General features: G+C 38.1%; 2 protein-coding genes across 2 annotated transcripts in view; both read right to left on the bottom strand.

The window, feature by feature from the left end:
* prkcba (protein kinase C, beta a) overlaps nucleotides 1–3,547 on the bottom strand; it is a 39,173-nt gene extending 35,626 nt beyond the window's left edge. The window contains exons 1-2 of the mRNA XM_079811414.1: nucleotides 3,174–3,547; nucleotides 2,634–2,665 (exon numbers count right to left, since the gene is read on the bottom strand). Coding sequence (XP_079667540.1) covers nucleotides 2,634–2,665; nucleotides 3,174–3,334 — 193 coding nt within the window. The 5' untranslated portion in view covers nucleotides 3,335–3,547. The remainder of the gene's footprint in view (nucleotides 1–2,633; nucleotides 2,666–3,173) is intronic.
* A 7,403-nt stretch (nucleotides 3,548–10,950) lies between these two features.
* Nucleotides 10,951–17,084, bottom strand: tlr2 (toll-like receptor 2). Its single transcript, XM_079811647.1, has 2 exons — nucleotides 17,006–17,084; nucleotides 10,951–16,617 (listed from the first exon to the last, which is right to left on the bottom strand). Exons 1-2 carry the CDS (start codon nucleotides 17,065–17,067, stop codon nucleotides 14,250–14,252), a joined length of 2,430 nt encoding a protein of 809 aa, XP_079667773.1. The 5' UTR covers nucleotides 17,068–17,084; the 3' UTR covers nucleotides 10,951–14,249.
* Nucleotides 17,085–18,320: the final 1,236 nt, after the last annotated feature.

Genomic DNA, 18,320 nt, shown 5'->3' with positions numbered 1-18,320 from the left:
GAATAAAAACCGAGTTCAAGAGAGCAACAACTATATCTGTGATTGGCTACATTACTCACCGCTGCAAAAACACGTTGTAAATAGTCTGTTGCGCCAGTATGTGACCCGTTCTGGCGGAATGAGTCGGAAGTCGCAACGTTCCATTGTAAGATACGGGCCGATAATGTGGAAAAACACATTTATCTTTTTTTAGCTAATTTCAAAGAACAGACATTCAAAAATAATCTCCCAACGTTTCGTAGTCCAGATAATCGAGTAAAGGTATTTAAATGACTATTAAAGTTGACAAAGTTTTACTAAATTCGCTGGAAATGAACATTGCTTTTCTCACCTCCTCTCGTCACTTCTGAGCATTTCCCCATATTCCAGGTATCCCTGAAACATCACCATCTCTGCTTTCCGAATATGGTGTTAAACGTTGTATAGGACCAATCAAAAAGCTTAGAAATGTAGAAGCCCAAAAATTTCATCTTAGAATGGAACGTTACGACTTCCGACTCTTTTCGCCAGAACAGGTCAAATATTATTCCAGTATCAACTGAGGGTGCTTTTGCTTGGGTTTGAGGGTGCTTACCACCGGGCCTGCATCAAACCATGCTTCCGTACAAATGTCATACACTGTTCTGGGCTGCTCCAGGAAAGCTCTGTGGCTCAGAGCATGGTGCTGTCTGTGAGCGGGGCGGAGTAACGTAGCCCTTAATCCCGCTGCAGTGTTTGTGAGAGCTGCCGTCTTGTCCACCCCACGCACAGAGTGAAATTCTCCGACTCCGATATAGGAAAAATAAAACAGAACTTATAACATTGGGGCTATTATGTTAACAAGCAAGCTGCTGATAGTTTTCGACTACAGTTATTAAAGTTAACTACAAGTAAGCAAACATTCAACCAGCTGTAGCATTAAGCCAGTTCCAGATGGTTCCACCGCGGCTGCCCGCGGACGTGCCTGCTATCGGTGCTGCTATAAACACGGATATTGGGCGATGCAGATATAAAAAATAAAATGACAATATCGGCCCGATATATCGGTCGACCTCTAGTATCTTCATTCATTAATTACCTTGAAGATAATTGCCTAAAGTCCACATGTATCGATATTGGTCGATTTTATTTTATTTATTCTCTTAGATTGTATCGGTCAAAAGTGTTTATATTGTGTATTTACTGTGTTTATATTGTGTATCTGCCTTGTTTCTTTTTATGCTTTCGTTTATATGCACTTTGTCTTATTGTACAGCACTTTGGCGTAACTCTGTTACTTTTAAATATGCTGTGTAAACATTTTTTGACTTGACTTGACATGGTCTAAATCCTCTGCATCTTATTTAGTTTCACCTGTGGTAGACAAAGCAGTTCATTACACCGGTAACACTTTACAATAAGGTTGCATTAGTTAACATATTAGTTAACATGAACTAACCATGAACAACACCTCTGTTCAGCATTAGTTAATCGTTGTTAACGTTAGTTAATAAAAATCCAACTGTTAATGGTTTGTACATGTTAGCTCACAGTCCATTAACTAATGTTAGCAAGATTTTAATAACGCATTAGTAAATGTTGAAATTAACATTAACAAAGATAATTTAAATGCTTTATAAGTGCAGTTCATTATTAGTTCATGTTAACTAATGTAGTTAACCAATGTTAACTAATGAACCGTATTGTAAAGTGTTGCCATTACACCATAGTAGGTGGTGTTTGTTGTGTAGCTGAAGTAAGTTTGTGTCATTTTAATGCTTTTTAGCAGATTTAAGTAAGAAATATTTTTTGTTGTAAAATGTGTGACAACTATGTATTCACTGTCTTAGTAAGTAGCACTGTAATGTAGTATTTGCGGATGATGCGTTTTCAACAGCCCATTAATGATCTGAGTAGGAGGTGATGTGTTCAGGATAATGCTGCCAAATGCCAGTATAATGGCAGTTCAGGCTTTGACATTCATGGCAACAACGCCTGAATATTGTATTTCATATCTGAATGTTCACAGGGAAGTTGACACCAAGGGCTATACTCAAATAACACCAAATTAAGAGCAAAAGTTCAATTCAACTACACATGTTTTTCTCTAGCAGCAGTTTTGAATGTAATGCATGGTGTAACTGCGCAATACCTTTTGCAGAGAAAACTTTAAGGTATGGGCCTATACAGAAACAAATGATCATAGGAAGTATCTAATGGCGTATAAGCTGTGACAAGCAGATCTCATGAGAAAATGTAACTATTTCTGATTGAATTTGTAGTTCATATGTGATTTGTACAGACATATGGGTTCACCCCTAACCTTAACCGTCAGATTGTACTGAAAAGTGTACGAATTCATAGGAACCAATTGGCCAGAATGTAAAATAGTTATGTATGAGATGAGTGTGTGGTGTTCCCCAGCCTCCCCTCTCAGAGTACAGCTACACCAAATGTCACTAGTCATTTCTTCAACCCACCACTAGAAACCAAAAAAGCTTCTCTGTATTTCTTCCTCAAACACACGCAAATTAAATGAAAGCACCATGAACTCATGTTTGCTACACTGCTAGCCTTAAAAATGAAAGCAGCTGTAATGGAACAGAATATAAACAGTTGCAGTCACTGAAAATGTATAAGACTCAAATTTCTCTAGGGGGGGCAAAGAGTCTTACCTTGACACTGGAAGCCTTGCTTGCCGAAACCCCTGCAAAAGAGGCGAGACTGTGTGAGAGATTACAGCACAGAAACCAAATCTGGACGCATTCCTCTGCGTGCAGAGGCAAGACGCGCAGGCGCGCGCCATATTCCGCAAAATCGCCAAATCCATCTCTAGGATGATGATGGTGATGGCTTAATCATAGCACGAGGAATTTCATTCTCGTGATAAACACTTTAACATGTAGGCTATCCATACTAAAGTAATAGAAGAGCCTAAATAAATGTGTTACAAATCACACAAATGCGTAAACATTAAGTGCACTGACATATAAATATTTTGTAGAGGTGCAGCATTGCGCTGGACTCATTGCACGAAGCGCTTGTCTTTTCCGTCTGCACTCGGCGTCTTTGTTCAGTGTTGACACCACTGCGGATGTCTGAGAGCGTTCAAACGCTTTGGTGTTTTTCCCTTGACGAGCATCAAGTGAGTCACCTGTGCCCTTCGCAGCCGTGTGTGTATACAAAAACACCTCAACGTCCTCCAGCATACTCACCAGATGAAGTCGGTGCAGTGGCTGCAGAAGGTCGGTTGCTTGAAGAAGCGCGCGATGAACTTGTGGTTCTTCACTTCGTGCACGTTCTTCTGCCTCAGCGCGCCCTGCCTGGCGAAGCCTCGCGCGCCCCCCTCGCCCTCGGAAGCCGCTGGGTCGGCCATGATGGGGACGGAATGGATGTAGTGGGTAGAAATCTCCTCGACTTGTAGCCTGCACCGTTGGACGGGATCTTGCTCGGCTTTGCGCTTCGCTTCCCGGTTGGTCGGCACGCGCGCGCGCACACGCCTGCCTCTCCCCAGCTGACTGTTGTGGTGGTGGAGCGCGCGGGCAGCAGCAGTGCTTCAGTGATACTGTAACCACGCCCCCTTCGTACAGACGTTTTGAATGACTATTGCGGTTGAGAGAACAATTTTGTTCGTGCGTTCTGATTGAGAAAACCGTTTCAAAACATTTTCCTTGGAAACTGTCATTAATTGAGTGATCGAGCGCCAGCAGCACAGCACACTTGTTGATTTGGCGCATTTATCATGGGAACTGTAGCTTTCTGCCAAGATGCTTACAAATATTTCTAGCTACTGCATTGGAATTGTGGTACGCGTTATTATTCATCACTGTCATAAAAAACATAACGGAAGGAAAGCTTTGTAGGCCTACACCCACTGAAGGAGTACCCATAAATTATCAATAAATAGTTCTATATTAAAATTGATATTATGATTTAATATAAATTATAATAATAATAAAAAATCGCCTTTATTGCAAAAAGGGCACCGTGTGGATTTCTTATCTTTGTTATCAATTACACTGGCGTGTTTTATGCTGCATTATTTAAAATTAATTGCATTGTGTCACGTGTTGTGTTACCCTAATTGTGTGGGTAACTCTATGCCAGGGTTTTTCAAACGTAATGATGCCAAGGACCCCCAAATATGATTAACCTTTTATGAGGGACCCCCTAAATACAACATATTGTTTCCAAACTTAAATTGGCTATACTTAATGTTGGATTATAAACCTGAAAAATAATATTTTCTATTAAAAATTATTTGTATAAGCAACTTTCACAATAAATGTATGTAAGCAGCTTACGTACTGCGTTATGAATACTGCCTTAAAACCCCAGTGAGCAAGATAAAGGGGACTATAGTGAGAAAAAGATACAAAGCAAACATATTATAAGGCAAGAAATGTTTGGTCCACTTCATCTATTTTTGCTGTGTCTTTTTAGTCTCTGGAATTTTCTGGGGACCCCTTAGAACCTTCTGGAAGACCCCTGGGGGTCCCCGCACCCCAGTTTGAAAACCCCTGCTGCAATTGTGCTGAAGAGGTTGTTTAAGTATTTTTCAGCTGCCAGTTCTTTACATTTATTTTTTATAGAGTACAGTAGAAACAACTGTATTTTGGCAGAAATCTTTTACTAAATGTTTTAAAGCATTTCTGCAGAGCAACCTCAAGGTCAAGGTCATGGGTTCGATTCACAGGGAATACACAAACTGATAACGTGTATACCTTTGGATTAAATCTTCTGCCAAATGAATAAATATAAATGTGCTGTGAAAATCATCTGCTTATTCCAAAATTGTATAAATCAATGTCAAGTATACAAGAAGCGCTGTTGTTGTTATAATACCACTACTGGATTGCACTGAAGCATGGACACTTGAAAGCATGGACATCAAGTCAAGTCAAGTCACCTTTATTTATATAGCGCTTTTTACAATGCTGACTGTTTTAAAGCAGCTTCACAGTGTAAAACAGGAAAATAATGCAACAGAATTTGATTCGGCTGTACAGCCGCTCTGGAGAAAACGGTGATGTTATCCAGCTCATTTCAATTATCATATTCAATGCGGGCAGATCAGTAATTTAGTTTAAAATTTAGTTGAATATTTAGTTGAAAATGTAGTGTCCACAATAATCAAATTTACTTCCAGTTTACTTCAAATTTTGCTCTAGAGTAGAACAGCTGTTTTTTGACCAACAAGTAAATTGTCCCTCAATTCATTTTCATTTGAAATGTTGTCTAGGAAATATTTAATTCAAAACAGCAATAGAAATAGAAAACAAATATACAACTAAGACATAAAACCTAGACTAACAACTCTAAAAGCATTACATACAGTGTGTGAGTGTACGTTAGTCACATTTAGATTGTCAGACGTCTGCATATACTGTCCCATTTTGTGCAATATTTGTGGGTTCAACAGAAGTACATGTGAAAGTAGTGTTACAACTCTCCCGGTCTGGTCAACCATGACATTTCAACTTTTCCTTTTTTTTTATTATGCAAAAACTTGTGTGAATGTTGTATATGAAAGCACGAGAATCAGGTGACACAGTTCTGTCATTTATTAACATTCATCATTCCAGTTAAACACAATTCTAGTTTTTAGATATTACAAAAACTGCACTGTAAAAAAAAGGTTGCTGCCTTAAATTTTGAATTAACTTGGATGTTCAAGTCATTGCAACTTAAATTACAATAAACTGACTTTAAATAATTGTGTTGAATCTTGTATAACTTATAAAATGTTCAAAATTGCTTAACTTATTTTGATAAGTAACGGTATGTAAAGAAATGTATTACTTATTGTATAACTTATTGATCATATAATGTTTTACAGTGCACTGTAAAAAGTGATCAGTTGACTTAAAGGATTAGTTTTACCCAAAAATGAAAATTAGCCCATGATTTACTCACTCTCAGGCCTTATATGACATTCTTCTTTCAGACAAATAAAATCGGAGTATTAAAAAGGTCCTGGTACTTCCAAGCTTTATAATGGCAGGCAGAGGTGGACAGTAACGAAGTACATTTACTTGAGTACTGTACTTAAGTACACTTTTTGAGTATCTGTACTTTACTGAAGTATTATTTTTTAGGGAAACTTTTACTTTAACTTCACTACATTTGAAAGACAAATATCGTACTTTTTACTCCACTACATTTCTATCAAGGTCCTCGAAGTCAAAAGTCGTTTCTGTAGCAGCTTTGCAAGTCAGTGGATGATTTTTTCTTCTTCTTTAAAAGTGTTTTTTTTGTGCAAAATGTAAATGTCTGGGAGAAAGAGAAGCATAGACATATGGATGAATCTGAGAAAGCATGATGAACGAGCTCAGTTCAGTCTGGTTTTTGTGCCTCTGAGATGCCAGAGCACGAGTGCTGAATAGAGCTTTCTTTTGTGTGTTTTTTTTCCGCACTTAAACAGACCAATACACACAAAATGTCAATTTTCATTTTGGAAAGTATTCACGTAACCAAAGTTGATTATGTCTTGAGTGAACGTAAACAGTTGGGGGAATATCGGATGTGTATCAGTGTGTAGGATTTGTGCATTCTGCCTTAAAGGGACAGCAGCTTTGTAAAAAGCTTTGTAACTTTTAAGTATTTAAATGAGTTCAAGGTAGTCGTATGCTAGCATGTCGGATGGAGCATCACAGACTGGCTTAAACCACCATGGCATAGCGTGCATTTATACAACAATGCAACAATAATAAAATAATGCATTGACATAAAAAAGGAAATTTACTTTTGATACTTAAGTACTTTTAAAAGCAAGTACTTCTGTACTTTTACTTAAAGGGTAACTAAACCCCTGCTCAGAGCTTAACTCCACCCACTGGCAATTTTCAAAAAATGCTGGAAAAGTGGGCAGAGCCCGGCGGACACAGAGGTGACGAACCGAGGGCGGGGCTGAGCGGAGGGCGTGCACCTGAGACCCGCAGGGACGGATTGACTGACAGCTGTCAGATCGCGAGTCGCAAAGATGGAGAATGACTGAAGTGACGCCAGCTTTGCAACAGAGCGGTCATTTCTCCTACCTTCACCTGAAGTGGAGGAGGGTGGATTGTCTGTAACAGACACAAACCCGGAGCCTTATCAATGCGAGCCGCTGCTCAAACTGCGTTAACTCCCGATGCCGACGATGCTAGTGAAGCAGCCGCGCAAGAGAACTGACCTAATCTATCTGCGTCCGCGGCAACCACTGGCGTGTCAGGGTTTGAAAGCGCGTCTCATGTATGAAAATTATCTGTACACATGACGGGCGGCAATAATATCGCAAGAAAAGCCTGACGTGTACTGACAACTGCATTATTTAACCGTATTTTCTTCAATACAATGTTAAAGCAAGTGTCAAGTGAGTTTCATTCATAATGTTTACTTCATGTAACATGACAGTTCATACTGGAGTAAAGCCGTTCTCATCGTGTGATTGGGGGAAACATTTCTGAGGGCGTGGTGAGCTCATGCTAGGGGCGCGGATAGAGAGCCGTTAGAGGTACCATCCTACGTCACGATGTACCACAACGTCCAATAGGAAAATTCAACTGCAGTAGCCACCGTTCAACCTTAAGAGGGCAGCACTTTGGCGGTTTTACACCATATTTTATAGAATTAAAACACTTTATCCTCAAATGTCAAAACATTTACTCGAATCAATGAACAGCATTAATAAAGCCCCAGTATTACAGATCATTAACTAAAAAAAGTTGGTTTAGGGTTTAGTTACCCTTTAAGTAAAAATTGTTTTTAACAACTTTCACTTGTAACAGAGTAATATTTGACTAGCAGTACTTTTACTTTCACTCAAGTAATGGAGTTGTGTACTTTGTCCACCTCTGAGGTAATTGTTAAGTCATTTTTGAAGTCAATAAAAGTGCATCTATCCACCATATAACTGCTCCACACGGCTCCGGGGGGTTAATAAAGGCCTTCTGAAGCGAAGTGGTGCGTTTGTGTAAGAAAAATATCCATATTTAAAACTTTTTAGACTAAAATAACTATCTTCCGGCAGTCAGCGGTACACATATCGACTTATCGCTAAAAGAGTAACCCCTGACTGTCAAGGGTTCAAGGTTCAAGGTTACTCTTTCACCATAGTTTGACTTGCTACCACTGTCCGCCAGAAGCTAGTTATTTTAGTCTATACATTTTTTAATATGGATATTTTTCTTACACAAACGCACCACTTCGCTTCAGAAGGCCTTTATTAACCCCCCGGAGCCGTGTGGAGTTATATGATGGATAGATGCACTTTTATGGACTTCAAAAATGACCAAACAATTCACTGTCATTATTAAGCTTGGAAGAGCCAGGACATTTTTTATATTTTAATATAACTTGTATTCGTCTGAAAGAAGAATGTCATATACACCAATAGGATGACTTGAGAGTAAATCATGGGCTGATTTTCATTTTTCGGTGAACTAACCCTTTAACTTAAAAATGAAGGCAACAGGTTTCCTCACTTTATTTTAAGTAATTCACTTGAACTTGACAATTCCACATAACTTATTTTTTTCAATTACGCATGAGGTTTCCTAACTTCTTTTAAGTTAAGTCTACTGATCACTTTTTACAGAGTGTGGAATACTCAAAGGGTTAGTTCACCCAAAAATGAAAATCCTGTCATTAATTACTCACCCTCATGTTATTCCAAACCCGTAAGAGAACACAAATAAAGATATTTTTTATGAAATCCAAGAGCTCTCTGACTCCTAGACAGCAATTTAATTATCACTTTCAAGGCCCAGAAAGGTAGGAAAGATATCGTTAAAATAGTCTATGTGACTCCAGTGGTACAACCTAAATACTTTTTGTGAGCAAAAACAGACCAAAATAAGGACTTTATTCAACAATTTCTTCTCGTCTGTGCCAGTCTGCCACACTGTTGAGGTAGTAATATAGTCCAGCGCTTTCGACGCGCTACGTCAGAACGCCGACTTACCATTGGCTGAGGCTGTTCACGTGAGCACCACGACGCATGCGTGTGATGCTGATGCAGGAGCTAGCCAATGGTGAGCCACCGTTCTGCCGTAGAACTCGAAAGTGTTTACACTACAACAACAGCGTCGGAGACTGGCACAGACGACAAGAAATGGTTGAATAAAGTCATTATTTTTGTCTGTTTTTGCGCACAAAAAGTATTCTCGTCACTTTATAAATTTAAGGTTGAACCAATGGAGTCACATGGACTATATTTTAACGATTTCTTTACTACCTTTCTGGACCTGGAAAGGGTTAGTTAAATTGCTGTCTATGGAGGGGTCAGAGAGCTCTAGAATTTCATCAAATAAATCTTAATTTGTGTTCCGAAGATGTCTCATGGGTTTCCTAAGACATGAGGGTGAGTAATTAATGACAGAAATTTCATTTTTTGGGTGAACTAACTCTCAAGAAACTTCAGTGTATACATTTTAGGTGCCTCAAAAACCCTTTCCCTTTTCTTTTTCATACCCTTTTTTGATGAACTGCATGGAGGACTGTCTTTTAATTTTTTGAGGAACGTAAAGATTCCATTGTGCACGAAGCTTCAGCTTTAAGATTCTGAAGTCGTGATGAAATCTTAGGAAATCTTAGAAGTTATTCAAAGATAGTCTTGTTTGAAAGGGCTCTCCAAATGGTTCAGTGCAGCAATATAATGAGCCCCAAATGGCAGCTCAAGTATCTTTTCTTTTTAACCGTATTATGTGTTGATAAATGGTTTCTGAAAATTTTTGACACTCAACCCAGCATTATCTGTTTAACACAAGTAGCTGTGTGCCTGTTTATGCAAATTACCTTAAAATATGTGCAGAAGGGGTTGTAAATCGTCTAGTTTCTAAGGAAGACAATTTTCATGCCTGAGAACATTTGTTCTTCATTTGGTTTTTAAACTGATGGTTTCGTTTGTTTTTCTTAGACCAAGTACTTTTATGTTCACTTAAATTTTTTCTGAAGCAGTAGCACTGTAAGAATATAATTTTTCAGATCACTTTCCGGCAGCATTTGATGCAAACATTGTGGTTGAAGCCGAGAGGTCTATGATCGGATTCAATCCCTAGAGGAGACTTATGAATACAAGCTCAGTAAAATCACTATATGCCCTTAAGACACTTAACCTGCAGGTACCATCAATAGGACTGTCCTTGCAATTAATGTTCAAGAGCAAAACATTAAATGACTGAATGAGGAACAGTGGAGACCTCCCACTTGTTCTTTATTTGTGGCAACAAGTTCCCCTTTTCATTTACATCAAATCTGCCACTAAGCAGATGCTATTTAAGAGATTAAACCTTAAAAGGAGAAACAGATCATGTCTGCAAATTAAAGGGTTAGTTCACCCAAATGAAAATTCTGTCATTAATTACTTACCCTCATGTCGTTCGACACCCGCAAGACCTCCGTTCATCTTCGGAACACAAATTAAGATATTTTAGTTGAAATCCGATGGCTTAGAAAGGCCTCCATTGGCACAATGTACTTTACACTCTCAAGACCCTTAAAAGGTACTAAAGATGTCGTTACAAAGTCCATCTCACTACAGTGGTTCTACAATAATTTTATGAATCGACGAGAATAGTTTTTGTGCGCAAAAAACCCTAAATACCGACTTATATAGTGATGACCGATTTCAAAACAGCATCATGAAGCTTCGAAGCGTTATGATTCAGTGAGTCGAATCATGGTCTCACAGGTGTCGAACGATATGAGGGTAAGTAATTAATGACAGAATTTTCATTTTTGGGTGAACTAACCCTTTAATCAAAGTAGGGGACTGGGGCTAGGTGTCACACCGGGAAGTGTTTTGAGTCAGAGATCCAATTAATATATATGTGTGTGTGTGTGTGTGTGTGTGTGTGTGTGTGTGTGTGTGTGTGTGTGTGTGTGTGTGTGTGTGTGTGTCTGTGTGTGTGTGTGTGTGTGTGTGTGTGTGTGTGTGTGTGTGTGTGTGTGTGTGTGTGTGTGTGTGTGTGTGTGTGTGTGTAAAAAAAAAAAAAAACATAGCCTAAGGGTCACCAGTGAGTTTAATGATTAGGACACATGTTGTGATACATTTTTTTAAACATGAGATATTTAGTCAAAACTTACAGTTTTATTCTTTGACAAAAATATGTATGACCTTCACCGCTGTCACAAAACTTCTTCTTTGAATCACGCAACAAATACAGTTTGATACAGTCATCCACCATCTGCTGAGCTCCACACATGGTACAAGATGGAGATCTTGTGATTTCTACACTTACAAATCATTGCAAATTTGCCCTGGTTTTATCGTGAAAACATTAGAGAAATAGTGAAACAAACACTCTGATCTGGTCTTTACCACCTCACCAATACTGATCGGATATGAGTTCACAGCTAGGAAATGAGTTCCTTCAAATCGTAAACTCCATCTTAAATTAAAACATTTAAAACATCCAACAGGTGGCGCCAAAAACCATAAAATGCTACTTAAAAGCTGTCATTTTTAATAGTAAATCATGAGATTTCCTGAAAAGGAGATCTGAAAAACACATTGTTTAATACTAGAATAAACAAAAAAACAAAAAAGCTAACATTTACCCTTAAAAGCAATGACTGTACAATTTGAATGCTTTATTTCAGAACTTTTTATGGCATGGTTATTATATATGTATAATTATAATAGCCTACATACATTACAGAAACATCTTAAAGGAACTGCTAATAAGAAATGTTTTCTCCATAACCTATAGACAATTATTTGATAGAATATTATTTAGCAGATTTCCAGAAAAGTTGGTTTTGTAAAATACAATAAAATCAAGAATATGTGATTCGTTAATTCTCTTGAACCTTTATTTAACTGACAAATGTTTTCACTGACCAACTTAATTATATTTTGTAAATATAAACAAATTTAGATTTTGATGGCTGCAACACACTCCAAAAAGAGTTGGGACAGAGGCAAAATAAAAGTGAAACGATTATAGAGTATCCAAGTTCAACAGTGTTTTGAACAGTTCACAATAAGCAGTACTGGTAATAAGTCTTTGCAAGCAAAGATTGGTCATGGCTCATTGCTGCAGATGCTGCAGAGGTCTCTGGGCCCGAGCTCATCTCAGATAGTCTAAAAGACAGTGGGAATGTGTGCTGTGGCCAGATTAGTTCACCTTTAACCTTTTTTTTGGGGGGGGGGCAGACATCGAGTTCTCAGTCCATGAAAGGGACCATCCAGATTTTCATTAGCGACAGCATGGGTGACTATATGTGTGAAGGTACCATTGACGTGGAGGCATATACTGTATTGGGATTGTACAGAGACTTGTACTGCCATCAAGATGACATCTTTCCTGGGAAACAAGACAATGCAAGGCCGTATTCTGCACGTGCTGCAATAGAGTGATTTCATGGAAACTAGAGTGGATACTTGACTGGCCTGCAGTCCAGATCTGTCTCCTATTGAACATGTATATGTTCATCATGAAAAAGAGAATTTCATTAATTTCAGAATTTCAAAACTGCAACAATTATTATCCTCACAGGTATTTCCCCTTCTTTTAGAGTGTGTTGCAGCCATAAAAAAAAAAATATATATATATATGTTTACAAAACATTTAAGTTGGTCAGTAAAAACATTGTACCTTGTCAGTTAAATAAAGGTTACCGAGAATTATAAAATCACAGACTGTTGATTTAATTCAATTTTACAAAATGTCCCAACTTCTAAACAAGTCTAAAATATCATGATGTGAATAAAAGGAAATAATCAGAAAAAAAAACGTATAACTTCATTATTGCTCTAAGTTTCACTGCAAAAGCTCACTGTCACATAGCGTATTCAATCTAAAATTATTTACTTAAGTAACAGAAAATGGCTTAACTGATAATGGCTGATACTGGAGATAAACAGTTAGTCATTACAGTACATCAAAAAACATTTAGATAACCTCCCATTGTCAAAGCTCATGTTGCACAAACACGTTCTGCTGATAATGGCCTGGCATTTTACTGTTTGTCGTGATAACTATTAACATTGTTCCTCAAACCACAAGCATTCACAGTGAAGTTAGTGCTCTGATCACATCATGTGAAATAGTTTTTCAAGTTACAATGTATGAAGTAAAAGCAGGGCTTTCTGCTCTTGTATTATCCAAACACACCCCGATTTTTGTAGCATTTAGCGAATCCTCTTATCCTTGTTGACGTTTTAATGAATGTGACGTTTTAAACTTCGCAAATGTTATATTACATTATAGTGTTATTGGTAGTTTCTAATTTTTTATTAATTTCAAATTTTCATTTAAGTTTTGTAAGTGTAATTTTTTTCATCTAATATGTATATTATTTCAGAATTATGTCAATTCATATTTACTTATACTATATTAGTATTAACAATAACTGAAAAAAATTATTAGTTGAATTTACTTAAATTGTTAAGGTAAGTGGTTGCAATCAATTGATTTAATATCAATTTAAACGAACACATTTAGTTGAGCTTAATCAATTTTATTTAGTTACCTTAGTATAAAAAACGGAGTAATTCTACCCCTATTTAATCACGTTACTTCTAAATTAAATTATATATTTATTATTTATTTGTATTAAATGTGTAAAACATTACTGAATGAGTAAAATGTACTTAAAACAGAGTATTGCAAAGTAAACGTCAACTAAGTAGAAATTTAAAGCTACCGAGTTAAAGCTACTTGTTTTCTTTGTTAATTTTACTTCAGTCGATTTTACTTAATTTCCATATGTGAAATTTACTTGCAAAAGAAAAATTAAGTTGTTTTTTTCCCCCCAGTGTAATAGGCCAGTTTTATTGGTCATTGTCCAACATGACATCATGACTTTGCGTAAACATACACGCCACTTTCTAAAGCCAAATGGCGTGTTATCTGTACGCATTTTGAGCTATCTGTGTGTATGTGTACGCCGTGTGATTCCGCGTGTATGTGTACGCCGAAACGAACATCATCTCCGCATGCATCTCTACGCCGTGTGATTCCTCGTGAATGTAAATGGATTTATAAACATACTAAATTATGTTTTTTTGAAAATGTAAAAATGCCGAATGTTTCTTGTGATGGGTAGGTTTAGGGGCAGGGGCAGTGTGTGTGTGTGTGTGTGATGGGTAGGTTTAGGGGTAGGAGCAGTGTAGGGGGATAGAATGAAACGGCGTTAGTAAACACGCTAAAAAACGATTATGCGTCTTGATAGCACGCCAAAATGGCATAGCGAATTGGCGTGTCATACATACGCTATTTCATGAGATCAGTCTGCATTGTCAGAGTTTTTAGCAGGCTGTATTTGTCACACAAACCTGGCAAGCCTTCATGAGGCATCAACATTCATTCATCTCTCTGCAGGGCGGCTCTCAGATTGCTCCAGAACTCGCTTCTCTTTTCCTCATCCTCGGGCCACTCCAGATACGTCCTGGAGTTCATAATCTTCCGCAGCTTGCAGAAACGCTTGGGAATGGTCTCCTTCTCAATTGGCTCCAGAAGTACTAGGACAGCAGAATCATTGTGTTCATCGACTATGCGGAAATGCGAGAAGTCCAGCTCGTAGCGACACCATTCGCTGGTAACAAAGTTCTCAGACAGAACAAAGAGAGTCCGATGGCTCTTTTCAATCGAGTCGATGATGTTGTCCACAATCCAGCGGCCCGGCTGGAAGTCCCGTTTGTGCAAACACAGGGCGAACGAAGGCTGAGCGCTCTCCAGCTCTGGAACAAGGATCTCCTCGACCCACTCAGCGTCATGTTGACTGTAGGATACAAAAGCGTCATAGCGGAGCTCTCCGGCCAGTCGACCAACTGCAGGTTTTCGTTTGGCTTGTATCCATGCTTTAGTCATCTGCAGGTACCATACAATGTGAAGCTTATGGCAGGTGACAACAATGAGTCCAAGCACTATTATAATCACAGAACAAAGCACTGAGACAGCAGGGATCATATAACACTCGAAGATTGACAATCTGACACTTTCAATAGCATCACCTCTAAGAGTGAATGGAGTGTCGCACACATAATTACAACGACCATCCCGTAGTGTGATGAAACGGTCGACATCTTGTTTGAAGAAAGATACAAACTCGCAGGAGCACACAAAATTGTTGTTACCCGCCTCCAAGTATTTCAGGTATTTAAAACGCCTCAAAGAGCTCCCGTTGAACATCCGCAAGGCGTTCCTTTGGATAAGCAGCGTATGTAGCCTTGGGAATAATTCCCCCTGTGGCAGTTTCATAAATCGGTTGCCTGTCAATATAAGTGTAGTAAGCTGAGGAAATCTATGGTTGAAAACCATCAGATCATTTTCGCTGAGATCTAGAACCGTCAAGGTAGAAGGCAGGCAAGCGGTCATCGTACGTAGCTTTGTGCTGGAAAGGTTCAGAAACCTAAGAGTCGTTGGCCAGCTACACTTTTCGGGCATAGAAACAAAACTATTATGACTTAAGTCTAAATGTATGAGGCTCTTAAGATTTGTTACCAACCGAGACATCAGCTCAAGAGATTTTATTACGTTTTGGCTCACATTAAGGGTGTTGAGGTTTTGATATGCGCCACAACCTGTAAATAAGGTTGGTTCAATTGTCAGGTCCGACAGGAGATTTTGACTAAGGTCCAAGTATTCAAGATTTCTCAACAAGCAAGTCGTTTCCCGAGGAATGACAAACACTGTGCTGTTGATCACAGACAACTTATGGAAATGCCTCAGAAGAAATCCCAACTGGATCATGCTACTAAACCGAAAGAACCCTTGGATGTCAAGATTACATATGTAGGCTGTATGTAAGTTTTCATAGTGTGTGTACGAAGCATTCTGCCACCGCCCTTTACCAACTAAATGTATATCTATGAAACCAATATAGAACAAAGAAGATCTATCCATGACCTGCAATAGAGAGGTCATTGCTTCATCAGTTGAGGTGCTATTTTGGAAACTCAAGCTTTTAGTCCCACCTTCTCTCGTCGCTTTGAAGGGTTTTGCCGATTTTTCCGTTCTGAGTGTGGCATCTTTGATAGTTAGCAGGGTTTCAGGGTGGGAGACATCTCGAAGAACCTTAGAGACAAGTTCTGGATCGTTCTGAAACAGATTCTGAAGGCTCAAAGAGACTAAACCGATGGGACGGGCTGCTTTCAAGCTCCCGTTCTCATATGACCTCAGGTTACTGCCAATAAATGTCATCTCGTCCAGATGAGTGAGCCCATCTAAGCCATTCTTGTGTACCTTCCTCAGTGAAGGACTACCAAATCGCAACGTCCTCAAGTTAACGAGAGACCGGAAGATGGAAGCAGGTCCCAAGGTGGAGTATGGGTTTCCTACAAGGTTCAATTGCTGAAGAGATTTTAGCTCATGGAACCAAGACGAAAGCAGTTTTCCCAGGTTGTTTAAGGACAGATCAAGAACTTTCAGATTACTTTGAGACTTGAATGCCCCCTTGTGTATAAACCTGAGCTTGTTCTTATGCAAGTTTAGGGTTATCAGCTCACTATAAGGGCTGAGATCATTCATGTCAATAGACTCAATCTGATTGAAAGACAGGTCAAGGCCAAGAGCATTCGCTGGAACCTTTGGGACCTGTTGGAGATGATCTGAGGAGCAATTGCAAAAATATTGCTGATTACATTTACATGTTGTCATGGAGTACTCAAAGGCTTGAGCTAAAATCAACATAAAAAGAATTATGGACTCCTTTGCTCCCAAGAATCTCATCCTGTAAAAAGAGAGAGATGAAAAAAATATATATACTTTTATTCAGTAAGGATGCATTAAATCAATCAAAATTGATAGTGAAGACTTTTACATAACTTTTACACAATTCTATTTCAAATAAATGCATTTTGAACTTTTGAACTTTGTAATCGTCATAGAATCTCGCAAAAGATGTATCATTCAGCGAACACAAAAGCAGGAAAACATAAAACAGAAGTAGTCCAAAAATAGTCCAAAATATTCACTCAATCAATGCAATCTCGTTATATATATATATATCTAACCTCTATACCACATTGTGTACAATCGCAAGCTGACCGTTTGCATTCAAATACTAAAGTATTACCAGTCCTGCATATTCCAAGACAGAAAAAATTAAATTTGATTACCTGACTGTTATTATTGTGTCTGCTCCTCTTTTGTACGCAAACTGCAGTTTGGCAGTAGTCATAATAAAGAAAAACAAACAGGAATCATATGCAAACAGTGTGAGTCACTGGAGGTAGTGAAACTGCATAGCCTGATTGAAACTTACAAAACCACATCTGTTTTTTCAGCAGCATGATTTTAGGGAACCATACTGACCAGGATGTGTGGGTGAACTGACGATGGTACACAAAACTGACGATGGTACACAAAACTGATGGTACCTCGATTTTGAAGTCACGGTTCGGTACAGCAGTTTTACAAAATTGCTTTTTATATATTTTTAGTCAACAGTGGTTTACTGAAAAAATTGTCTGTCCTTATATGAATTAAATTATAACTAAAAGTTTCTTAAAGATAATGCTGTGAACTACATATAGGGAGCCCACTTACACATAGGCCTACTATAATATTTAAGGTTAACAACTATTAGCCTAAATTAAGTTGCTATTTATTTTTAGATATAATCAACACTCATAAGCTTCACATAAGGCAGTTTTTGCATTAACTTCTAAATTGAATTATAAATATTTTTTCTCCAATTCAGTGTTGAAATAATCATTTACACAGTGGCTGTCATTTTCATGATATATATATATATATAGTGCATATATATTTAGCGAAAGAGTTCGTTTCTCTAGTGAACTAACAGCTGAGGACACTGAATGACTTCTGAGGTAAAGTAGCCTAAAATGTGATGCTACCTGACATCGTTTACAAGCTGTTTTATTGTCTTTCCGCGGTTGAAACGCTGATTGAACGATTACACGACATATGATATTTCAATTGGGAGATGGTATAAGTTGTAATATATCCTCACCTCAACATACCTTAAGATATTAATTCATGTTTATTCTTTAGGAAGAGATGATCGCGTTCACTCGCGCTGCCACTTGAACTGACGCGCCAGTGATCAGTAACGTCACATTAAAGAGCGTCAAAACGGCTTTGTTGTTTGAATTTCATGATAAAATGGACAGAATACTTAATATGTTCGAGTGGGAAATCAGATTGAATGTTCCGCCCTTAAAACAAGCCGACTGTTAACTTTTAAAGATTACATGTGCACCGAACCGAAAGTCCTGTACCGAAACGGTTCGGTATGAATACGTGTAGGGTGAAGTCAGCTAAAACGTGCCACGTTTTGGTAAATGACTTATAATACCATCAAATAAGCTATGCATGAGATCTAATGATATCTTTTATAAATTAGCATGGGTCTCTTAAATTTATATACATTTTAAATGTGAAAAAGTATAATTGTTTTAAACTTATGAG

This window comes from Gobio gobio, assembly GCF_949357685.1.
Source record: "Gobio gobio genome assembly, chromosome: 3".
Lineage (NCBI taxonomy): Eukaryota > Metazoa > Chordata > Actinopteri > Cypriniformes > Gobionidae > Gobio > Gobio gobio.
Note: the sequence above shows the minus strand (reverse complement) of the source record. Positions and strands in the feature narration are given on the sequence as shown.